The sequence below is a fragment of the Anneissia japonica genome, unplaced genomic scaffold (assembly GCF_011630105.1).
Source record: "Anneissia japonica isolate Jap-2015-1 unplaced genomic scaffold, ASM1163010v1 scaffold1891_len642697_cov171, whole genome shotgun sequence".
Lineage (NCBI taxonomy): Eukaryota > Metazoa > Echinodermata > Crinoidea > Comatulida > Comatulidae > Anneissia > Anneissia japonica.
In genome coordinates, this window is record NW_022700553.1 from 492452 (window position 1) to 514375 (window position 21924).

General features: G+C 35.0%; 2 protein-coding genes across 4 annotated transcripts in view; one reads left to right on the forward strand and one right to left on the reverse strand.

Moving 5' to 3' along the window:
- The window catches only part of LOC117103371 (unconventional myosin-XVI-like), a 61661-nt gene extending 53432 nt beyond the window's left edge, over positions 1–8229 (forward strand). Inside the window, exons 29-32 of the mRNA XM_033243917.1 lie at positions 507–1747; positions 2457–2537; positions 3490–3800; positions 4180–8229. Coding sequence (XP_033099808.1) covers positions 507–1747; positions 2457–2537; positions 3490–3800; positions 4180–4401 — 1855 coding nt within the window. The 3' untranslated portion in view covers positions 4402–8229. The remainder of the gene's footprint in view (positions 1–506; positions 1748–2456; positions 2538–3489; positions 3801–4179) is intronic.
- On the reverse strand, positions 5622–21764 carry LOC117103359 (homocysteine S-methyltransferase YbgG-like). 3 transcript variants are annotated; one of them, XR_004444574.1, is made up of 11 exons: positions 21619–21703; positions 20654–20780; positions 18754–18819; positions 17148–17215; positions 16263–16308; positions 14972–15107; positions 14358–14461; positions 12897–13058; positions 12187–12386; positions 7341–11977; positions 5622–7296 (listed from the first exon to the last, which is right to left on the reverse strand). XR_004444574.1 is itself a non-coding variant. In XM_033243900.1 (9 exons), the coding sequence occupies exons 2-9, from the start codon at positions 18817–18819 to the stop codon at positions 11827–11829; spliced, it is 933 nt and encodes a 310-aa protein (XP_033099791.1). In that variant the 5' UTR covers positions 21679–21764; the 3' UTR covers positions 9739–11826. The 3 variants fall into 3 exon arrangements, 2 of the variants coding, with proteins under 2 accessions (XP_033099791.1, XP_033099793.1); XM_033243900.1 differs by lacking the exons at positions 5622–7296; positions 20654–20780 and having other exon boundaries at positions 9739–11977; positions 21679–21764; XM_033243902.1 differs by lacking the exons at positions 5622–7296; positions 20654–20780 and having other exon boundaries at positions 9739–11977; positions 21619–21699.
- Positions 21765–21924: the final 160 nt, after the last annotated feature.

Here is a 21924-nt window from a genome sequence, read left to right on the forward strand (position 1 = left end):
AGGTCATAGGTTGGCCATCATCAAATATTCAAAATAATAAAGCTTGCTTTGTTTGATCGTGTCAGTCATTGTAATAGATTAGGCTTGTAGGCTTGTATAATTTAAATGAAGAAATAAGCTGATTTATTTATTGGCTGATTGATTGATTGAATGATTGAATGATTGATTGATTGATTGATAGTACAGCTCACTTCTTTCTGTGTACCCTTTTTTATATCATTCTTGCTTCTAGATTTAATAATATAGTAGCTCCAAACCTACAAATCATGACTTATTTTGTGCTTTGTTGTTCACACCCTGCATGCGCCCGATTAAGCCATCACCTGGGTTATGCGCCTGATTAAGCCTTGACCTGGGTTTTCTGTCACATTCTTTTTATTTTTAATAATAGTTCAATTTGACAAATTAAGTTGATTGAGCATTGAATACTTTCCTGGGATATACTGATGTAATAGGATCATGAAGTCATAATTAATAATATATTATTTATTTCTTTATTATTTCAGTAAAACTGTAGCGAACAATAACAACTCTGAGTGCATAAACATGGCGACCACTGGTCCAGTTGCATTGAGCTCTGATATAGTGGACAATAAATACTCTGAAATTGACTATCAAACTCCCCCTCCTCCTCCCCCACCTATGCCTGCCCCATATCCACAGAATGATTACATTGTACCAATACCGGTGGACTCAAATTATGAAGAGATGCCAAACCAAAGTGACATGTATGATTTCCCGCCACCCCCGCCCCCACCAGTTCCACAGGAGAGTTATGGTGAGACTGACGACCTACCTCCACCCCCACCCATGGCTGATGTTAACTTCCAAAATATTGCAAATATCCGAGAACGCTTCCTACAGCAAGAAAAACAACTTGAAAAGCAGAAGGAGAAGCAGGAATACAGACGTTCTGCACCGATAATATCAAATTCACCCGTTAATAATGATGCTGGGATGTATGATGCGCTCCAGCCAGCAACACGGATCAAAGACACTATATCCCAGCTTCAGTCTCGGAACCCCGGTGGAACAAATGACACCACCGTCCAAAAGCGAATGTCATCACCAGCATTTCTTCATATGGACCAGAACCAGGTAGTGAACGGCCGCACGAAAGTGGCACCTCCTCCAACTCCTAAACGCAATCCTGACACAAGGTTGAGTATGGTCGATATGTCGGCTACCTCGCATATAGCTGGGGGTCGAATACCTATAGTTACGATACCTGAGGGTATTCCAACAAACTTTTCGAACATACCTCCACCCCCATCAGAACCAGCACCAAAACCGCCAAGCTTTCCACCACCAGGTAGACCAAGTTCTACGGCATTCACCAATGTTCCTCCCCCACCAAGTATACCTGCACCCATGCCCCCACAAGCGCCAGCATATGTCCCACCACCTCAATTCAATGCTTCCATGGGACCACATGCCCCTACTCCACCAGTTGCACCAACATTCCCAGGCGGTATGTCAGTTCCTCCTCCACCGCCAGGACCAGCACCGGTTCCACCAGTTGAATTTGCACCAGTAGGTGTTCCACCACCACCCCCACTGGGAGCAGGTCCTCCAGCACCACCGCCTCCCCCACCACCAGGGTTTGGCGGACCGACTGTACCTCCTCCACCTGTAATTGGTGGCTTCCCAGCAAGATCTCAGGCTCCAAGAACACATACACAACCCTCTGCAGGATTCAACATCAGTGACATCACAAAGATACAGTTAAGACCAGCACAATTCACAGGTATGCCATGTGATCACTTGGCTGACCAATCAGCACATTTAAACTGTTATGTTACCATGCAATATTACAAGATTAACATTAAAGTAATCAGGAATATATTTACATGTTTTTATCCTTTTAAATTTTAAGATGTTTATTAAGTTTTAAATTTATTTTGTGTGCTTTTTTTCCTCTATGACTACTTCTATTGATTCGATTGTTATTGTTGTACTTTAATTTGTTTACAAATTGCCATAAAGGTTACTTTGAATTTGAATTTGAATATTGTAATGCGATCAAATTCAGCTATTGGCTGTTGATTGTAAAGTATATACCTGAATAAATGAATTATATTCAGTAAATTTGAAAATAGTTTTTATGAGATATCTTACTGCTTTTTACTATCACAATAATGACGTAATGATATTAATAACGATGACAGTAATCAAAATAAAATAACAATACTTTGTGCTAAAAATGAGAGAAATAAAGGGAAAAAATAAAAGTTATTATTTTCATTTTAAATATGACATATACAGCAACATGCCCTAAAAAAAATCATGTTATTTGTTCAAACAAAAACAAAGGTTTTGTATCTCATATTATATTTTTCTCCATTTTAAAAAAATTATCTATATTTGATATTAATAATTTGTATAGAGGCATTGTGCAATATGCATAATACATAACATTATCAATTTTTAAATTTTCATTGATTTATTTTTAACAGAAAGAGTAGTGTCATCAACACCGGTTGATTCCATATGTGATGAAATTAATAAAGGGATAAAGTTAAGACCAACTAAACCAAGTAAGTTTAAAAAAGTTTTAGTTCTAAAATAAGTTTTAGATAAACCTAATTAGTCAGCTTATAACTGATGAAATCAATACAAACCGGAAGGTAATGGTATTCATACTGTAGTTACTGCTTTGTATCTGCTAATCAGTGCAATGTGTTTTGCACAGGTGCGGCGCCGTCGGGGAGAGCTGTTCCCAACTTCCCCGCACTCATTTATAATTGCCCTCATTCAACTTGGGGTGCACACTCATCAATGAATTCCCTCAGTTAAAGTTGGGTAAAGACACTCATTAGTAAGTGCCCTCATTCAACTTGGGGTGAGGCACTCATCAGTGAGTTCCCTTATTTAAAGTTGAGTAGAGACACACACTAATAAGTGCCCTCATTCAACTTGGGGTGGGCACTCATCAGTGAATGTTACCATGCAATACTTATTTAAAGTTGAGTAGAGACACACACTAATAAGTGCCCTTATTCAACTTGGGGTGAGGCACTCATCAGTGAGTTCCCTTATTTAAAGTTGAGTAGAGACACACACTAATAAGTGCCCTCATTCAACTTGGGGTGAGGCACTCAGCAATGAGTTCCCTTATTTAAAGTTGAGTAGAGACACACACTAATAAGTGCCCTCATTCAACTTGGGGTGGGCACTCATTAATAGATAACAGTCAATTTTCCAAATGCCAAAGTTTACGTAAGATACTTCAAAAATAACATATCTATAAATAGTATTATTATTGCTTTTTTTAATTATTATTATTATTACTGTTATTAATATTAGTGACAGATTAATGTGCTATTTAACAAAATAATTTGATTGTGTATGCACCACAAACTATGTACATAAAAATTGTAAAAGCTGTAGTCAGTGGAGCATTAGCCTTCAAGGATGAAGTTTGCTCCTAAACGGAAGAAGAGAAGATATATAAATAAATAATATTTTGTTACCTTTTATTCTTATTAGACATCAATCGAGGACCGGGTGCTCAAACTAACAGTAATCAAAACAACGGAATTCCCCCACCTCCGAATGCACCAGCCCCGATACCTCCAGTCCCTCCACCGCCATTCGGCCCTGCTCCAACTCCACCAGTGATTGGAAAGCAGTCCTCTCCTCCTGCTCCAAAGACTAAGCCCAAGCCAGCAGCAGCAACTAAAGTGAAGCCAGGCCCATCATCACCGGTGCAGAAAACAGTACCAGAGGAGTTAGTGTTTGATGAAAGTGTACCAGTATGGAAACAGGCGATGCTGGCTAAGAAACATGCTGATGCTAAGGTAGGCCTACCTCATTTCATTTGCATATATACAAATATAAAAAAAAATAAATAAATCATCCAGATCTATCCAGTGAAGCTGATCACTTGAAACTTGGAAGTGGAATTAGTTTTGTGAGAAAATCATAACATTTTGATCAGTATGCACCCAGTGTTCAAGAGGTGGCCGTCTGTTATCCCATACCTCCAATCTGATGAAAACAATGATGTAACAGTAATATCGATAATGTTGTTGATGGTGGTAATGAAAGATAGTGTTTGTGACAATAATGACATTATTAATGGTGCTGGTGATATTGATGGTGTTAATGATCATGGTGATGCTAATTATGATGACAATGGCAAGTAAATCTTAAATTTATTTTTTGATGATTATGCAGAAACTTGAGGAGGAAGAACAAAGAAAGAAACAGGATGAAGAAGATAAATGGAAAGGCATTCCAGATTGGAAGAAGAAAATCATGATGGAAAAAGAAAGGAAGCGCTTGGAGGAAGAGGCATCTAAAATTGATCCAGTGGAAGAAGAGCGAAGAGCAAAATTAATGGCAATGCCAGCATGGAAGAGGGATCTATTGTTAAAAAAGCAAGGCAATGGGGAGTAACAAAACCTCTTAGAAGAGCAGACATGTGGAGTAAAGAAACTTACGAGATGACACCTTTATATGACATAATGGTGGCCTTGAATTGTTTAAGATGTCCACACTGTCATTGTTAGCGTCAAACATATCAGTATGGTGTCAATTTACAGAGATGTTTTTGGAGAGGTTTTTGGTACCAGCAATCATGAATTAACACTTCTTCCTCAGTGATATCTCCGAATGAATCATCTATGAAGCGTTACCTGCATACATTCTTCCATGTTATCAGTAATTGTCAACTGTAAATGCTTTTGTTAAACATTATTACAGTAGCCAACTATGAGTGTATCTGTAATGTACATTAATGATGTCTTGATGTTGGTGGCGCTGTTTACTTTGTAACCGCAGTGCACAATGTGAAAGCTGATAATACTGTAGAGGCTTCTGTAGGCTCATTATAAGTAACATTTTTGCTATTGTGCCAAGTCAATTATTTTATATTTCATTTTAAAAAAAATAAGCCAATTACAATCCATAAAACAACATTTCTAACCAATCAGCAGCAGCAACTCAAAACAGAATCAGTAAACCTACAAAAAAAATTCAACAAACAAAAACATTTTCTTGCAAGCGATTAAAACCCCTTACAGCATTACACTTAATATGTCCGATTAAAAACTGAATTGCATTCTGACCAGTTTTTTTTATGAAAAAAATCATATCCTATAGATTTCTAACAGTATTATTTTTATAATTTTGTTATTTTTGTATTATTAACAATAGTAATATTTACAAATTACAAATGTATAAATAGAGTCACTATCTGCAGAAGATGGTTTAGATATTGTATTAATTTTTTAAATTTTATATTTCTGTTTGGTAAATTTAAAATATAATACTATTTTATTATTATTATTCGAGTCGAAAGAAGCATGCAAGAACCATTGAATATCAAATCATTGTAAAAATGAAAAAAAAAATTGTATGCGTTTTTGAAGTATTTTAGATAATATAATTTTTGTATATTAAATTCTCATCTCATTTTTGTAATTGTTTCAAGATAAGCACAAAATTATGTTTCATTACTATATATGAGAGGACGGAAAATACTGCATATCAATCCCACTAGAATTTCAATAATAATTTTTTGTTTAATCATTGGCAGGGTATTATGTTTGTGAAACATATTGAATAATAATGACTTTTTCATACACTTTGTCTTTCTTTATATTTATATATAAATATATATTTATATATAAATATATATTTATATATAAATATGCTTTCATTTTCTTTGAACTTGGAAGCTGCAAATCCATGTACGTTCAAGCGAAAATTAAAAGATACCATTTTAATAGATTTCTGAAAATTTCTATATACAGTAATCATGTTTTATAACTTCCACTGTGTTTATATTTGGTTTCGCTTGTATTTTTTGAATACGCCTTTGAAGTACTTTTTTTATTTATTTTATTGTATACATCAATGTACAGTTTAATGTTCTTGTTATTCAAAGGTATGAACATAATTAGATAGAACATTTTTATTTTAACATCAAAATGGTTTGTTACTGCAGTTTTAAAAAATAGAAAAGATTTTAAGATTTTAAAAGCTGTAATTTTGATATTTGAGACAATTCTTAATTATATTACATAGATTTTGTCCTTATTCTTGTATATATTATTGTACCGTATTTGAACTGAGCAATGAAATTATTGTAATATTCATATTAAAAGTCCATACATTAATAATGTGATAAACTAACATTGCAGTCTTTAAAATTTGCAACTTTACCGAAACATTGAGTCAATGTAAATAATTATATACTCTCTGCTTTTGTAATAAACTTTGAACAGTGAAGATCAATAACTGAAATGCTGGGTATATTTATGGGTTTCAATTAAAAATTAGAACAAGCAAGTATGTTCTCCAACAGGCAAACAAGTAATACTGTTCCTATATTTTGAGCTATGCTAAAAATGTGAAAAAGCAGCAATATTTTAATTGCCTACTATGTATATTTAAGTAAGTTATCAACTAAGTTATCAAATTTGAACAAATAATTGTTTGTTTTGCCAATTAACAGACAAATAATAATGTTGGTACATGGTGTACCGCAAACATTTATATATTAATGTTGGTATTGCTTGCATTGGCCCTTCAATTGGCTGGTAATAAATTTAAGAATTTTTTATACAATAGTAAGTAAGTTCTGTAATTTTTTCAAAAGCATTTGATAACTAATTTGATCGTTTTAACTAAGCAAATAAATATTAGGTAAATTTTCTTTGATTCTAAAGCCAAAAGTAACTAATTGTTACATACTTCACTGGTCATCTTCAGGTGAAGAAAATTTACCTAATAATATATCGGAAGCCAAATGAAATAATTTGAACACAGTAAATAAATGTTTTGTGATGTTTTAGGGGTTTCCATAATTCACAGATGGTTTATTTTAAAAACAGTGTTCTTCGATTGTTCAAGCACAACTATAAGTTCATACCACTTGTCCTATTTACACTGCTGTAAAATATTTCTTCAGGTAAATTTTCTTTGATTCTAAAGCCAAAAGTAACTAATTGTTACATACTTCACTGGTCTTCTTCAGGTGAAGAAAATTTACCTAATAATATATCAGAAGCCAAATGAAATTATTTAAACATTTAAGCAAATAAATTTTTTGTAATGTTTTAGGGTTTTGCATACTTCACCACATATGCTTTATTTTAAACTATAAGTTTATACCACTTGTCCTATTTACGCTGCTGTAAAATGTTATGGAATAAGTCAATGCTTGTACTAAATTTAATTTTAAATTAAACCGCTGAGAATTCTGAAGTGCTGGATATGAATCTGCTATTTTTTCCCCTCAGTATTTTATCTTTAAATTGCTCTTTGTATCAATTCACTTTTGTATAGCTGTTAAAGATTGGATATCTCCTATAAATTTAAGTAATGGTGACTGCATTCTGTAAAATTTTATATTTTAAAGTATTAACGAAATGTTTTGACTTTACACAGGGTTATAAAATGGGCCAATGGCCAGTGCTGGACACTGACGATATTTAGAAAATGCATTAAAAATTCCCTAACAAGCAGCCAGATTATTAACAAAAATAACATTAATAGTAAAGGTAATACAAGAAAAGTATTGTGTACTTATAGGTTTAAAAAAATACATTAACATAAGTACAGGTATTAATAACAATATTAATAGAATTGCATCTGTAAGTTTTAGCTATAAAAGAATCAAAGCTCTTAACACTATTTACTCACAAACACTGGATACATAGTAGCACACACACATACAACAGTCTATTTTATTTATATCCTTAATTGTAATGCATTTTCTTTTAATGTTTTCATATTTATTTTAAAATATTACTATTCAAAGTAACATTTATATAGTTTTCATATTTTTTTTATCCAATTTTGTTATTAATGTGATAATCAGCTTCACATTATGCATTTAAATGTTAATGTAACATAAAGGCCAGAATTATTATGCAATGGTTATCATTTATGTTAATTCCGATCCTGCATTGCTATTGGCTATAATGTATCTTACACCAATTAGCTTTTTTGTCTTTCATATTAGAGGCAAGTATGCTCACCGAGACCATGTTCTTAAATATGTATAGTACAAGAGGGAGGGGTGAAGTGAATTTTTTTTAGACAATGACAGTATCGTGGTGTCTTCAGTATTTTAAACTACGTGTATGTATCGGTGGGATAGAACTTACATTTTTTTATTGGTTTTTTGTTAAGATAAATTGTAGAAACCATAATGTGTAACATGGTCTGTAACTGCCATGATGGCATTAAAGATAAAAAATGAAAGGAACATAAAAACCATGTCTTGTGGATTTATTTTTTGTATTTATACAAATATAGAAATGTAAACACAATTATAGAGCTTTGTTTTATTGTAGAGTGAGTATTCCCTTAAACTATACAATTACACATCATGCCCCCAGAGCAAACTCTCTGACAAAGACTAAAGGAGTCAACCCACACTCGGACTGCAAGCTGAAAAGGGACATGAGTCATCTAAGACCAAGTCAGCAGGCCAAACCAATAGCACAAAAACAACAACAAGAAGATAGTGCTCTTTGTGATTTTACGCATAACAAGCACCACTGTTCTTTAAAAAGAAGCATAAAAAGCAAAGATCTTATAATTACAAGATCGTGTTCTCCGAGTGCAACTTCTGTAACAACGCAGTGTAGGGCGCCATCACGCAAAAATGATTAACTTTTTAACTTTGTCATCAAAGATCGTTAACTAAAAATAGCACATCTGTAACACCTAGGACACCCTCCCTAAAAAATGATTACTTTTTATGCTTTTTTGAACTAAACTTCGGCATTTCTATTTGATACACGTAAATTTTGGACAGTGCTATCTTGTAATCATAAGATTTTTGAAAAAAAAAAAATTGAGAAAGGTGTTCTACTTGTTACTACGGTTGTACAGAATTTGCACGCAGAAGCGTCAGAAAAGTAGTTGAAAGATTGTGAACGTTCTCATGAAATCACTACCTGTGTAAACGTAGTCTAAAATGTTTGATTATCTCTTCACATGAAGTCCAATAAGGTTATATTATACCTTGCATCAAGTGAATTGGTTGCTCAGAATCGTAGGGTTCAGCATTATACATTAAACAATTATGTTGCAGAGTTGAACATCATGCAACAATCAATAATTGTGTATTGTTATTTTTGTCCATATTTCAAATATATTAACATCAGACCAAAGGCACTTCAGACCAAAGGACCTTCTGAGCAATGCACTGACCCCGGTAAGAAATGTATATAGAGGTCATGAAAACTATGGTAAATCATGTATATTAGAATGAAAGAGTAATATTTTTAATGAGTTGTTTGTTCAGTGACGGATTTCCCAAAGCAATGTTGATAAGTAATGTGAATTCACGTTCCCCCCCCCCCCACTTTACTATGGAAATGTAAAGTGTTAACCCTATAGGCCCTTACAGTTGGGAGTCCGGCGCTATTATCGCCGTCGTCACATTTTCAATGTACACATTCAGACAACAGTAATTGTCTATAATCTATATGATCGGTACATTCTCGACTGTCATGAAAATCTAATATATCCAAAAAATTACATTTATGTATGCACCGAAGTGGGAAGTTTAACCTAAAATTTAGATATATGTTTCCTGTTGTTTCTTAAATGGTCTTTAATATGACCACAACATAAGGAAGTCCACCCTTTAACTTCTAAACAGACCACTTTGTCATGTATTGCACCTACAAACCCATATACATTTACATTTCCTTAGGCCTAAATTACAAGGAAGTTCACCCTTCAAATGTTTAGCATAGACAGTACAGAGAATTTTGATTGGCTATTGATCTCATTTATTCAAATTTCAGGAAATCAAGTTTTTATGCATGCACCAACGTGGGAATTTGTTGAATGGTCTTCTTTAATAACCACAACATAAGGAAGTCCGGCCATTCTTTAAATGTTTGGGATTACGGAGAAATATGATTGTTTATCAATACACGTTAGATCCAAAAAAATTGTTTTATGCACTGACGTGGGAAGTTTAACCTAATAATCTTAGTTAATAATATTAGTCTAAAATTCATCTTACGACCACAAACTGTAACTTATTCTTAAAGAAAAACGAATACTGTAATGCAATTCTTTCAATAATTTTACTCTGAGCAAAACCAAACTTGGTCCTACATAATAATACAGTCCTCTTCAATTAAAAACTATTAATCATACTGTTTTACCCATTCAGGATGAAACTAATTGCCCAAAACAAGGTTGTCCCATAGGACACCCCTCCCAAGCCCATTCCATTTACTTCACCTATTACAACTGAACTGTTAACTCTGTTAACTGTGTACTGTTAATTCATTTGATTTGAACAAGAACAGCTACAAATTTTGGGAGGGGGCTGGGTCTGGGAATTATTATTTTTATACCAATCATCAATCATAATCAGTAAAGTCTTAAGAGCCTGTGTATGAAGATTATCAGGCCTATGGAATAGAATGGTGAAGAGAGGAGAATTTTCCAGTAGAGCGGAGCCTATTGATGGTTAGCAGAAGACAAAGCCACAGACAAAGATATACTGTATCTATGTGGTGCACTCCCAGTGGAAAAGATAGAAAGGAGAGAAGAAATAGACGCTTGTGCTAGCTAGATTATCAGTGCCAGTCAGTGATCTGAACATCACCAGCAGAGTAAATGTCACCTCCTGTGGTGATGAAAGCATTGAACTGAAGACCGTCATCCTGAGAAAGACCCTACGACTTCTGAGGTAGCAGTACCAAACAACACGTCTATTTACATGGTGTAAATAGATGCATAATTTTTGTGGACTGTGCGAGCTCATTAAGAAAATTAATTTATATTGTGTAGGGAAATGAACGTAATATCGTGGGATGTATTTTTCTCTTAAATCACTGTATAATTTACATTTGAGAAGAAAATATAATTCATCATCAATACCCCCCTACAAGAGCAAATTCTATTTTTAAGTTAATATTTAACTTTCTACCTTCCTCGGTTTTTAAGTTGTTGTAGCTAGAAATGCAGAATGAAGTAAAGATCTTTTTGAAATATGGATTTAAATTAAAAGAAAGGTAGTTTTTAAAAGCAATACAATAATTCAATGAACAGTAAATTTTTAATTTGACTCGTTAACATATGCCACCCATTCTTCTTGTTCAGTATCTAAAGAACGTTGTTTAAAAAAATTTAGAAAACAAATATCATCACCAACCCCTTGGTTAAGCCATTCTTCCCCGAACCCATAATGGAATAGAAGTGAAAGGGACTGAGTTAGCCCAACAATTTTTATCATTATCAACAAATCGAAGCAACAGAGAAGATTATTATTTGTGAGTGCACCCTCTAAAGTTTACAAAGAAATGCTATATGATTTGTTATAAAAGTGTGCAATGCCAGGCCTATTCTTGTGGGAACATCTATATCTAAATCTCAGTGGTCTCTTTGGCAAAGGCAAAGGGAGACTTGCTGAGTTTCATTGCTTTTTTAATACAAATTTTCACAGTTTATTTGTCAGAAGTTGGATCCAACCAACGGACGTGGTCAGTAAGCATTATAGCTGCTGTATCATACGCTCAGTAGTTCCACAACAGGGGTTGAATTGACCCAGAGCACTGGGGTACCCCTTATTCTTCCGAAAAATGCACTGGGTTCTTAAAAATACATACAAGCTAGATTTGCACACTAGGACTCCTGTTTGAGTGAGAAGGCATGGTTCTAACCAACCAAATCATGAGCGTATAGTGTGCAACACCCTACCTTGCTGATCAACAACTCAAGGGACCCTCCCCCGCAACTGCAAACATAATTAAGCTATAGCTTAAAAAAAAAAATTGTATAACAATACTGAAATCCACCCAAAAATAAAGATGTAAGGAAATTTAGCTTTAGTGGACATCAACTTGTAATAATACTGTTAACATGTCTTCGGATCACCGCTATGTCCTCCGGTCCAATTGTACAGCAACCACCTATGTACCTAGCGCCCAGCTGGATCCATTCTGTTACGTACGCCTGCCAACTGGAAACTTCACGCTCACCAGTCCACCTGTGGCAATAAATATTTAAACAATTTTTTACTGATTGATAATTATTATTTTTCATTAGGAAATTTAGATTCACATTTTTTAACTATTTAGACTAATTTAAAAACAAACATGAAGAATTACAATCTTTATTTATTGGTTTTATTTCTTTGCTAAAAACTTTCAACATTCTCCACTAGGCTGTAGAGGGGACAAATCAACATCATCTTACCCAGAGCCTGTCCACTTCTCTCCTGAATTTGGAAGCACAACAAATGGTTTTCCATTGGTGGCGCTCTTTGCACTTTGAAGCAGTGGAGCAATAAATGTTGGAGAGCAGCAATTTGCACCAACTGCTACAATATTAGGACAAGAGGAAACCATGGCAACTGCTTCTCGAAAAGATTCTCCATGGCAAATTCTGGCTTCATCCTGAAATCAAATATAATCTACAATTGTTGTTATTGTCATAAAAGGTTATTATCATTTATTATCTCTAATTATTTTATTATTGAATTATATCTAAATAATATATACAAAACATAATGTGTAATATGGGCTCACACACTAATTTTGGTAGGAGAATAACCCAAAACTTGAAGTGTAATTGTGCAGAATTGCGTATGGACGTGGTCCGTGCTTACAAGCCGCTGTAAAGAGGCGCTCATAGTAGCTAGATGTTCACATCATTCCACGACAGGGATTCAAATGAGCCATAGCTTCAGGGTAACCCCCTACTCTTCCAAAAGATGCAATGGCTTCTTTAAAGTGCACATGAGCCAGATGTATACACTGGACCTCCATTTTGAGTTCTATCCAAGCAGACGGTTCTACCAACCCAACCCTGCACGATGAGCAGCTCGGGGTGTAGGCTGTAGTTAGCGGTGCCCCTGCCATACCACTCGACTCACTAAACATGTGGGACATGCAATGTTTACTTACTTTACAGGAAAATGCTAGCCATGCCGTGACATCAGGGAACTCTGCTAAGAGGGAAACTATTGCTTTGGCTTCTTTGGTAGCTGGGATTGTATCAATTGCCAGCATTTTAATGCCAGAGTTTAACAGTGCTTGAAATCTACTCCTGTGCCAGTTTTTCAGGTCCTATCAAATGAAGTTCAATTAATCAATCAAATCAATAATCAATTAATCAAATGAAAAAGGCTTCTGGCCACATCGCCGACAAATAAGACTTAAACTCTTAAAATGTATACTAATAATATAATAATAGTAGTAAAAAAAAAGCAGTACAAGAGACAGCGGTTACAAACATGCTTTCTAATCCAAATTCTGTAAACAATGACAATGATAAACCAAGGTTATAATGTGAGAGTTTTTGAGTTGGGTTTGAAAAGTTTGATGCAAACAATGTAGCAGGAGAATGTTCCAATATATTAAGGAACTCAAAAGAAAATTTTTGCTTGACTTACATACTACAGCTGTAGGAGTGTTAGGTGCAGAGGGAGGAGTAGGAAGTAAAATGGACTTGTCTGTTGGGATTAGCAGACTATCAAGCTTAGTTACTGGTTATAATGGTTTAGTTGATGCTGTGTGGGTGTGGGTGTGTGTGTGTGGGTGGGTGTGTGTGGGTGTGCATGCAACCATAGCACTTCTAAGAACCTTGGTTCAATTCTATTATACCCTTTTCAGGCAGAGCTGCAAAACGGTATTAATACCGTATTTCTTGAACGCCAGCGTTCTATGTGAAAGGGTAAATATGCCTAAACGCCGGCTTCAGTTAGACCTCCTCGGGACCTAGTCTTAATACCGCATTAATACCGATGCAAGTTTTCAAGTAGCAAGTTCATCGACGTCTTACGCACTGAGGCATAACAAATCAGACTGTCACACGAGCAGCCAGCCATCAACCGCTGCTGCAGCTCACAAAGCCGATGAAGTCGCTAGCTGACGGATCTTTAGATGCAAAAATCGCCTGTACCTAGCTGCTCGAAACGCTTCCTAAGTTCTTTCTCCACTTGAACGAAATGCATTAGAAACTTTCTGTTTCTCAAATTTATATGTACTGCAAACATAGCAAGCATTAAAAAACATTTGCAAAGCAGCAGTTGTAGGACTTCATCTCCGGCCATACTGGATTAATGGAGTAAACCAAAAATTGCGCCCTCTTTGTTAACAAGCACAAGCGCCACAGACATCAAATACTCCTTTCTGCGAGAACCCTCTCAGACAGGATACGGTATTATTACCGGATTTTAACTAGCTGTGTGAAAGGGTCTGCGCGGGCAATAACGACGGCGTGATTAGGGTATTATTGCGGTATTTTCTGTCAGGAAAGGGGCTTTGGTGTTTTCCTTTGGATTGGAGAGCAAGTTACTAAAGTACACTATTAAATGTGAATTCCATCTCTCCCAAACTGATAGATACATACTACTGCATACATACCTCAACTGTCATACTGTCAACATAGTTGCCATGGTACTCTGACGAATCATGTTGGCACGCTCCATATGGACCAATGGAACCAGCTACAACTGGTTTCAACCTGTCTATAAAATTTACAAAAAGAAAAACAAGAAAAAACATATTATATAAATATACATCCTTACAAAAAAAGGTAAAGGTAGGAGAATAACCCATAACTTGCAGCGTCATTGTACTGAATTGCATATGGGCGTGGTCTGTGACTACCCAACAGTCACAAAGAGGCGCTTCATGGTAGCTACATGTTCACATCATTCCACAACAACAGGGGCTGAAATTAACCATAACATCAAGGTAACCCCCTACTATTCTGAAAGATGCAATGGGCTCTTTATATACAGTACACTTTGATACAAGTCATAAATTGGACCTAAGGCTGAAATATATGTGAACCACAGCAATCTAGGGTATATAACATGGCTGCTTTGCCATAAAGCAAATGCCACCCACACATTTAAACAGTATCTTGTCAACAGAACATTTAGACATCCTCATAATCAAACAAAAACATCAATTAGGCCCACTCTATTGACCATTGACACTAAAACACTCACTGTCATGTAAAGAAATCTTACTTTTCTCCTCAGTTGGTTGCCTAGCAGTCCAGTATTCATTAACGGCCTCGATAGCAATCTCTCCTGCTTGATGGATCAGGTTGAGGGCCTCCTCCTTTGACAGGCCAGCATGAGCGATAAAACCTTCAACACTGGCCTACATTTAACAGACAATGTTGGAGAGTTGTGATACAAGATCATTTAATGAAGGTGTTGGCAATATACATGTATAAGAAAGTATTGCTCACGACATACATTAAAGAAATAAAAAATGTATAATATTAACAGGCACATAACCAAGAAATTGTTATGGTTCAACCAAACCCGCTTTTTAAGCTAACCTAATCTGGTAAACCAAAGTACCCCTTCCCTTTGCATCAAAAGCCATCAAAACGATGTTGACGTTAACCATTTATATGCTAAAATGCTTCACAGACCCCCTAAGGGTGCTCTTCTCCTTCACTCAACTGGAGCTCCCAGGCACCTCTGTACCACTGGCTCTCATAATAAAACCTGTTTAAAGAGGTTACAGGCCTACATTTGAGCGAGCAAAATGGCCGAGCGGTTAAGGCAGGGGAACCGTGATCATAGCCAACAATATCCGCAAGGGTTCGCGGCCGGCTCGCTCCGATAGTTCTGGTGGTGGAACAAGTCTTCTCGGATAAGGACTATAAACCGTAGGCCCAGTGTACATAAATGCTCATGTGCACTTTAAAGAACCCAGTTCATCTTTCGAGATGAGTTGGGGGTTACCCCGGTGTACTGGTTTACTCGGCCCCTGTCATGGACAAATGAAAGTGCGCCGGTTTACTGACTGCAGAAGACATGAAGTGACCCTCAGGGGAGGAGAAAGTTAGTTATTGAAAAGTGCAACATCTAGTCCCGAGCGCATAGAGACCTCTTTTATTTGCGCTATATAAATCCATCTATTATTATTATTATTACAGAACTCACATATTGAACTCACAATTCCTGTCAGTGTTGCAGGAATTTTTCTCACGACCAAAACAACTCCACTCGATAAATCTCATATTGAGATTTAGTTTGTGTAAAGCATCGTGTGTGTATGTTTGTCTTGTGAAAGGGATTGTCACCTACAAGTAGGACAGTGATATATTCGCTATTGGCAATCCTTGGAACATGTATTTTGTGCCTAAATAAATAATAAATAAATAAATAAAATAAACTAGAAACTTTCAGCATTTCAGCCCCCCAGGTAAAACACAAGGAGAGAAGCAAAGAAATTACACCAGGGACTCAGAAATCTTATGTTCTTGATATACTGGAAATAATGTATTAAAACTGTTTTTACCTGGTAAGTATTGGTCTCAATGATATCAGATCCAGCTTCCAAGAATCTATGTGTGATATAAAATCATCATATAAAATCATCATTCATTAAATCCACAATCACAATGACCAGTGAAAGGAACTGCGCTTTATAACCGCAAGGAAGAAGCGCATTATAAATGCCCATACCAGTACAAAGAGCATAACGCCCACATATTTGCCAAAATGAAATACCTGTAGATTGGGTAGCTGAGTTTGAATATACAGGGGATAAAGATGAGATCAGCAGCACATTACAGAGTAATTAACACACTTAACATTTACTTCACAACCGGCCATCAAGCAGTAAACTTCTTCGGGTAAAGACATTTCTCAGTAATATGATGTTTAAATTTAACAACTTGATGATGCCTTGTGGTTTAAAGTATGTTGCTATTTAAAGTGCTGTCTATCTTGTCTTTATTTTAACCGTTACCATAACCATTTAACCTTAAGAAAGACACAAACACTCAAAAAGTATAATACATACATACAAGTATTGAAATACTTGCCATTGTTTTGGGATCCAATATTTCAACATTAATTATGTCATAACGTAATTAATTTTGAAATATTGAAACCAAACACGATGGCAGGCATTTAGAAACTTGGGAGTATGTACTACTATACACAAAGACTCTGTATTAGACTTTTTATTGCTTTGTTTTAGGACCCTGTTGCAGTTACTGCATGCAAAAACTACGTCCTTGATTCTATATATTTAATAAATAGCCTACGATAGTACGATATTAAACACACATAAAATAAATAAAACGGAGAAAAGTAGATGGATGGACAAAATAGTGACTCTACAACAATGTAAAAGCCATCAATAATTCTAAAAATAAAAAACAAATATCATTAATACCTTTTATGAATGTGTTTTATGTCATCTTGGTTGGAAAGCAACAACCTAGCATTCCACAGAGGATCATCCTACAAATAGATTGAAATTAAAATATTAAAGCTTTTCACACAGCGTGAATTTTCCAAATTGTAACTGACATGTCTATTTTTAGTGATATAGTTGAAGACTATATAGATCACACATTATTTCAGAGACAATAACAGTCTAGAAAATTTCATAGCTTTGTTTTTTTTTTTTCATGACCAAAATTAATTCCACTCCCGAGCCCGTAAAAGTCTTGTTTTTGTACTGTGTTTATTAAACTTTGTTTTCGAAAGATTTTCATAGAAGGGCAGCAATATATAGAAACAAAATGTTTTACCAAATGCATTAAGGCAGTGGGGAAAATCAAATATAAAATTTTATTGGAGTTACTATTAAAAGAGTTCTCGCAATCACGGAAGCTCCAAGGAGAAAATCAGTGGCCGAGCGGTAAGGCAGGGTGACACTAGCAACAGCATTAATATTGGCTCGGTTCCAGCCGTTCCTCGCCCATGGTTTAGTTGGTAGAACCAAGTCTTCTCGGATAAGGACTTAATGCAGGTCCTGTGTATACATCTGGCTTGTGTGCACTTTAAAGAACCCATTGCACCTTTGGAAGAGTAGGTGGGTTACCCCGATGTTAAGGTTCATTTCAGCCCCTGTCGTTGTGGAATGATGCGAACACTGTAGCTACCATGAAGAGCCTCTACGGCATGCTAGGTAATCACGGACCACGCCCATACGCAATTCAGCAGAATGATGCTGCAAGTTATGGGTTATTCTCCTACCATTGCCTTTAGTATATCTTTTTACCTTTATAATAGAGGCTGTAGAATATATTGGCCCTAATGGCTGCCCATCCAAAAAAGATCTATTAATCAATCAGAGAGCCCCTCATCAGAGCTAAAAATTCAATTCAAGTGCATGAGGAATAAAAGCAGTTGAGGGTTTCCTCAGACAATTGCTTGAGATCCCATTGTATTGCTGAAGGGTGGAGGCTCGTGCCTACCAGGCACTCCCACTGGAGGCTCGTGCCTCCCAGGCACTCCCACTAGAGGATCATGCCTCCCAGGCACTCCAACTGGAGGCTGGAGCCTCCCAGGCACTCCACTAGATGAGAGTTAATGCTCCTCTTTTCATCATAGAGCCCTCTCACTTAACCTTTACATCCCCTCGAGCCCCACCTCCCACTTCTCATTTTAATACACCTAGATACTCCACCCTGTACAATAATTTCATTCCACTCCGTACAGTAGTTTGATTCTATCAATTGATGGCACAGGCCTCCTTCCAATTGGATGTGGAAACATTTCAAAAGAAAAGTTACACTGAAAGGTCCACTGATTAATTTTAGATAAAATAGTATAATACATAGTCCAAGTATTGAAATTCACGCCATCGTGTTTGGATTAAATATTTCGACATTAATTATGTCATCATGATGACATTATTAATGTCGAAATATTGAATCCCAACACGATGGCATGAATTTCAATACTTGGAGTATGTATTAAACTATCTGAAAAGTTACACTGTGAAAGCATTACACATTACAGTACATACAATGCATTATATATCTACTTACATTTATTGCAAATCCTCTCTTCTCACATTCTGTTCCCAAACCACCATCTAAAATCTTTATATCCATCTATAATGAGAAGAAAGTATCTGTGATATTGTGTATTATATTACGGTATCTTTATTCAAGTAATTTGTACATAAAACAGTATTAGTATACAGGCAGGAAATCTCAGATACATTACATCAAAACAGCAGCGATAAAAATGTATTAATTAATAATTGATAATAATGTGTTCCGCGTTTCGAAATTAGGCCTGAGCCGGTTTTACGCAAATTTTGCGAATTGAGAGCTTGATAATTTATATAGCACAAGTAGGCACCAATCGTGGTCTTGACAACAGCTTTTTAACATGCAATAAGAAAAGGAATTCATTATTGAAAGGGATTGTCTCCAATTTAAATTAATGTTAAAATATTTGTTAAGATATTTAACATAGTAGTTATTAAATTATGGTAATAATAATAATAATGCTGCATTTGTAAGTACGTATTCATTATATGCTACTGCACTTTTTATTTTTTTATTTTATTTATTTATTCTGGTATATGATAAAATACAAAAAGCAGAGCCGGTCTGAAATTATTGTAGTACAAACATTCAAGATTACAAACAACAAAAATCAAATACATTCAAAAACACCAAATTACAAACACCATAATCATTAATAAATATTAAAAATAATAAACATACAATTCATTAACCTATAAATTAATTAGACTACAATATATATAAAGTTCATACAGTATAAAAATTTATATTTACAACTGCTTTAAAAAAATTAACTACTTAATTATTAATAAGTTCAATATCATTATTCATTGTTGCAATTATTATTAAAATATATTACTACTATTAATTTATTAACTATACACTTATTATTTTACCAAGTTTTTATCGTCATTACTTTTACAATATCTTTTAAATGATTTACTAATATATTTATCATTATTTTAATTACTGTTGTACACTGAAGTATATACTAAGTGTACGCCTATATTTTTGAGTCGCGTTCATTCACATTTATTACATTGTATGTTGTAGTATTGACAGATCCAATGTTTAAATCTGTTTGTGTCCTGAAAGACATATAAAATAAAGTTATTTATACATAATTGATGTCATGTAATGTCAGTAGAAGAATGTTTGTCAACATTACAATTTGATCTGAAAATATCTCGGGTATTGAGTTTCTAACCGAAACACTCTACCAACCACTTTCTTCACATTATAAAAATGTGAATCCTGGTCGTTTCGGCCTCATCGATTTAGTCGGGTTATTACGGCCCTTTTTGGGCCGAAACGACCTGGTTTAGAAGGACAAAACAACCCGGGTTAGAAGGCCGAAACGACCCGGGTCAGAAATGGTCACACCCTATTGTTTGTAAGCATTTCAATTGCGATTAACAGCTGCAATATTAAACGCCAAGTAAAAGCCTTGTAAAATATCATGACAATATTGGTTTTCACATATTTTATAAAACTCTCTCCAGTTAAGGATAATGATGATCACTTTTCACAAACTCGATCGCATTTACGATGATGCAAAATTCTAGCACTGCATGCGTAAAAACTACATAATTTTGGGCACGGTAGCTCAGGGTTGGTACAGCAGGTTTACAAAAGGGCCAAATGCAGCAGGCACAAAGGATATGTCTGCTTCACCTGCAAGAGTACCATGGGAACCTGTCTGTGGGCATTTCCAATTTTATCATAGTTTCCATGCAACAATAGGCCTTGTGAGTGAAACCTAATTATCAAAAGAAGCCTGAAACAGCCATGTATCTAGGCCTATAAATTGTATTTAAACTACATTTTACTATTTCCATTTATTTGTGTATTTTATAAACACTATCAAAATATGTATCGACAATGGAAATAAAAGAAACAAGAAAATACAAACCATGTGTCTGCTTCACCTCAACATAATTGTTGAAAACGTTTCTTTCCTCAAATTATACTCTAGTTAATGATTTCTTTAATTTCTATGCAATGAGTGATTTTGTCTGCCTTATGAAAATAAAAGAATCCTAAAACGGCAATTAAAATGTATATAATTATTGATAATTTTACATGAAAAAAATATAAAAATGAAAATAAAATATATTTGATCTATTTTCATTTATCACATCATTCAATATATTTTTGATTTATTTTATATATGTATTGTTATAAACAGAACATTGGTAATGTAAAGACGCAAAAAATGCACGCAACAAACTTATGACAAACTAATCCACTAAATTAACTATAATAGTATAGGCGCTAAGGCTACTTATTTTATAAATCTAAATTTTATTGACGCATTTATAAACATGATCCAAATATATATTGTATGGAAACGATAGAAAGAAACGTGTCTCCAAACCAATCGACTTGTAACATTTGCATTGTTTTCGTAAAAAGAAAGATAACACCATTTGATACTGTAATGAACTCTTTAATAATAATAATAATAATAAATAATAATATTAATAACATTAATAATAATAATAATAATAATAATAATAATAATAATAATAATAAAATACTACTAAAAATAATTGTTAATTTGGGCCTTGGCCTGAAGAGGATAGGTAAAAATAATTGTTAATAACTGATGATAATGTTGCAGTACTGCTTAGCCACCTTGTTCTATTAAAGTATTATTCGTGTCCGCACCTTCGGCGCTCCATACACTGCGGCCGAAAAGCATGACAAAAATACAAACAGGGCCGAAACGACCTGCCACACACACATTAACAACCTCATGATGCATGCGCCCTCAACATGCACTTTCTACCGTTATCATAATAAAATCATCTTGCTAAAGTATAACTAAATGGTTTAGGCCTAGGCCTACGTAAATTTCAACTGGTACATTTATACCTGCGGTACGTCGTAAGAAAGTAGGGTAGGACTAGCCCTAGGCTAGGTCTAGTTACTTACTGTTTGAGCACGACTCTGCCAACACTACTCCCTGCCATCCCTCCCTAGCCTAGGTCTTGCCTCTCTTTGAAAAAAAAATGACCTATCTGGATACGCCCCCAACGGCACGAAGTGTTTTGTTTACCGTGAATGAACTAATAATTTATACTCCGTCTCTTGTGCTTTTAATTCATCTTGTTGGACAGGAACAAACCAAAATAAAAAGTAAAAATAAACGTTGTTTAATGCAATTGATGGTACTTTGTG

What these genes read in the sequence shown, in the direction of transcription:
- LOC117103359 (XM_033243900.1), bottom strand. Translation starts at nt 18,819, where the DNA reads ATGGATATAAAGATTTTAGATGGTGGTTTGGGAACAGAATGTGAGAAG. An exon ending in GGCTAGCATTTTCCTGTAAA is followed by an intron (nt 12,387 to 12,896) that starts GTAAGTAAACAT and finishes ATTTGATTTCAG; the next exon opens with GATGAAGCCAGAATTTGCCA. An exon ending in GAGAAGTGGACAGGCTCTGG is followed by an intron (nt 11,978 to 12,186) that starts GTAAGATGATGT and finishes TTATTGCCACAG; the next exon opens with GTGGACTGGTGAGCGTGAAG.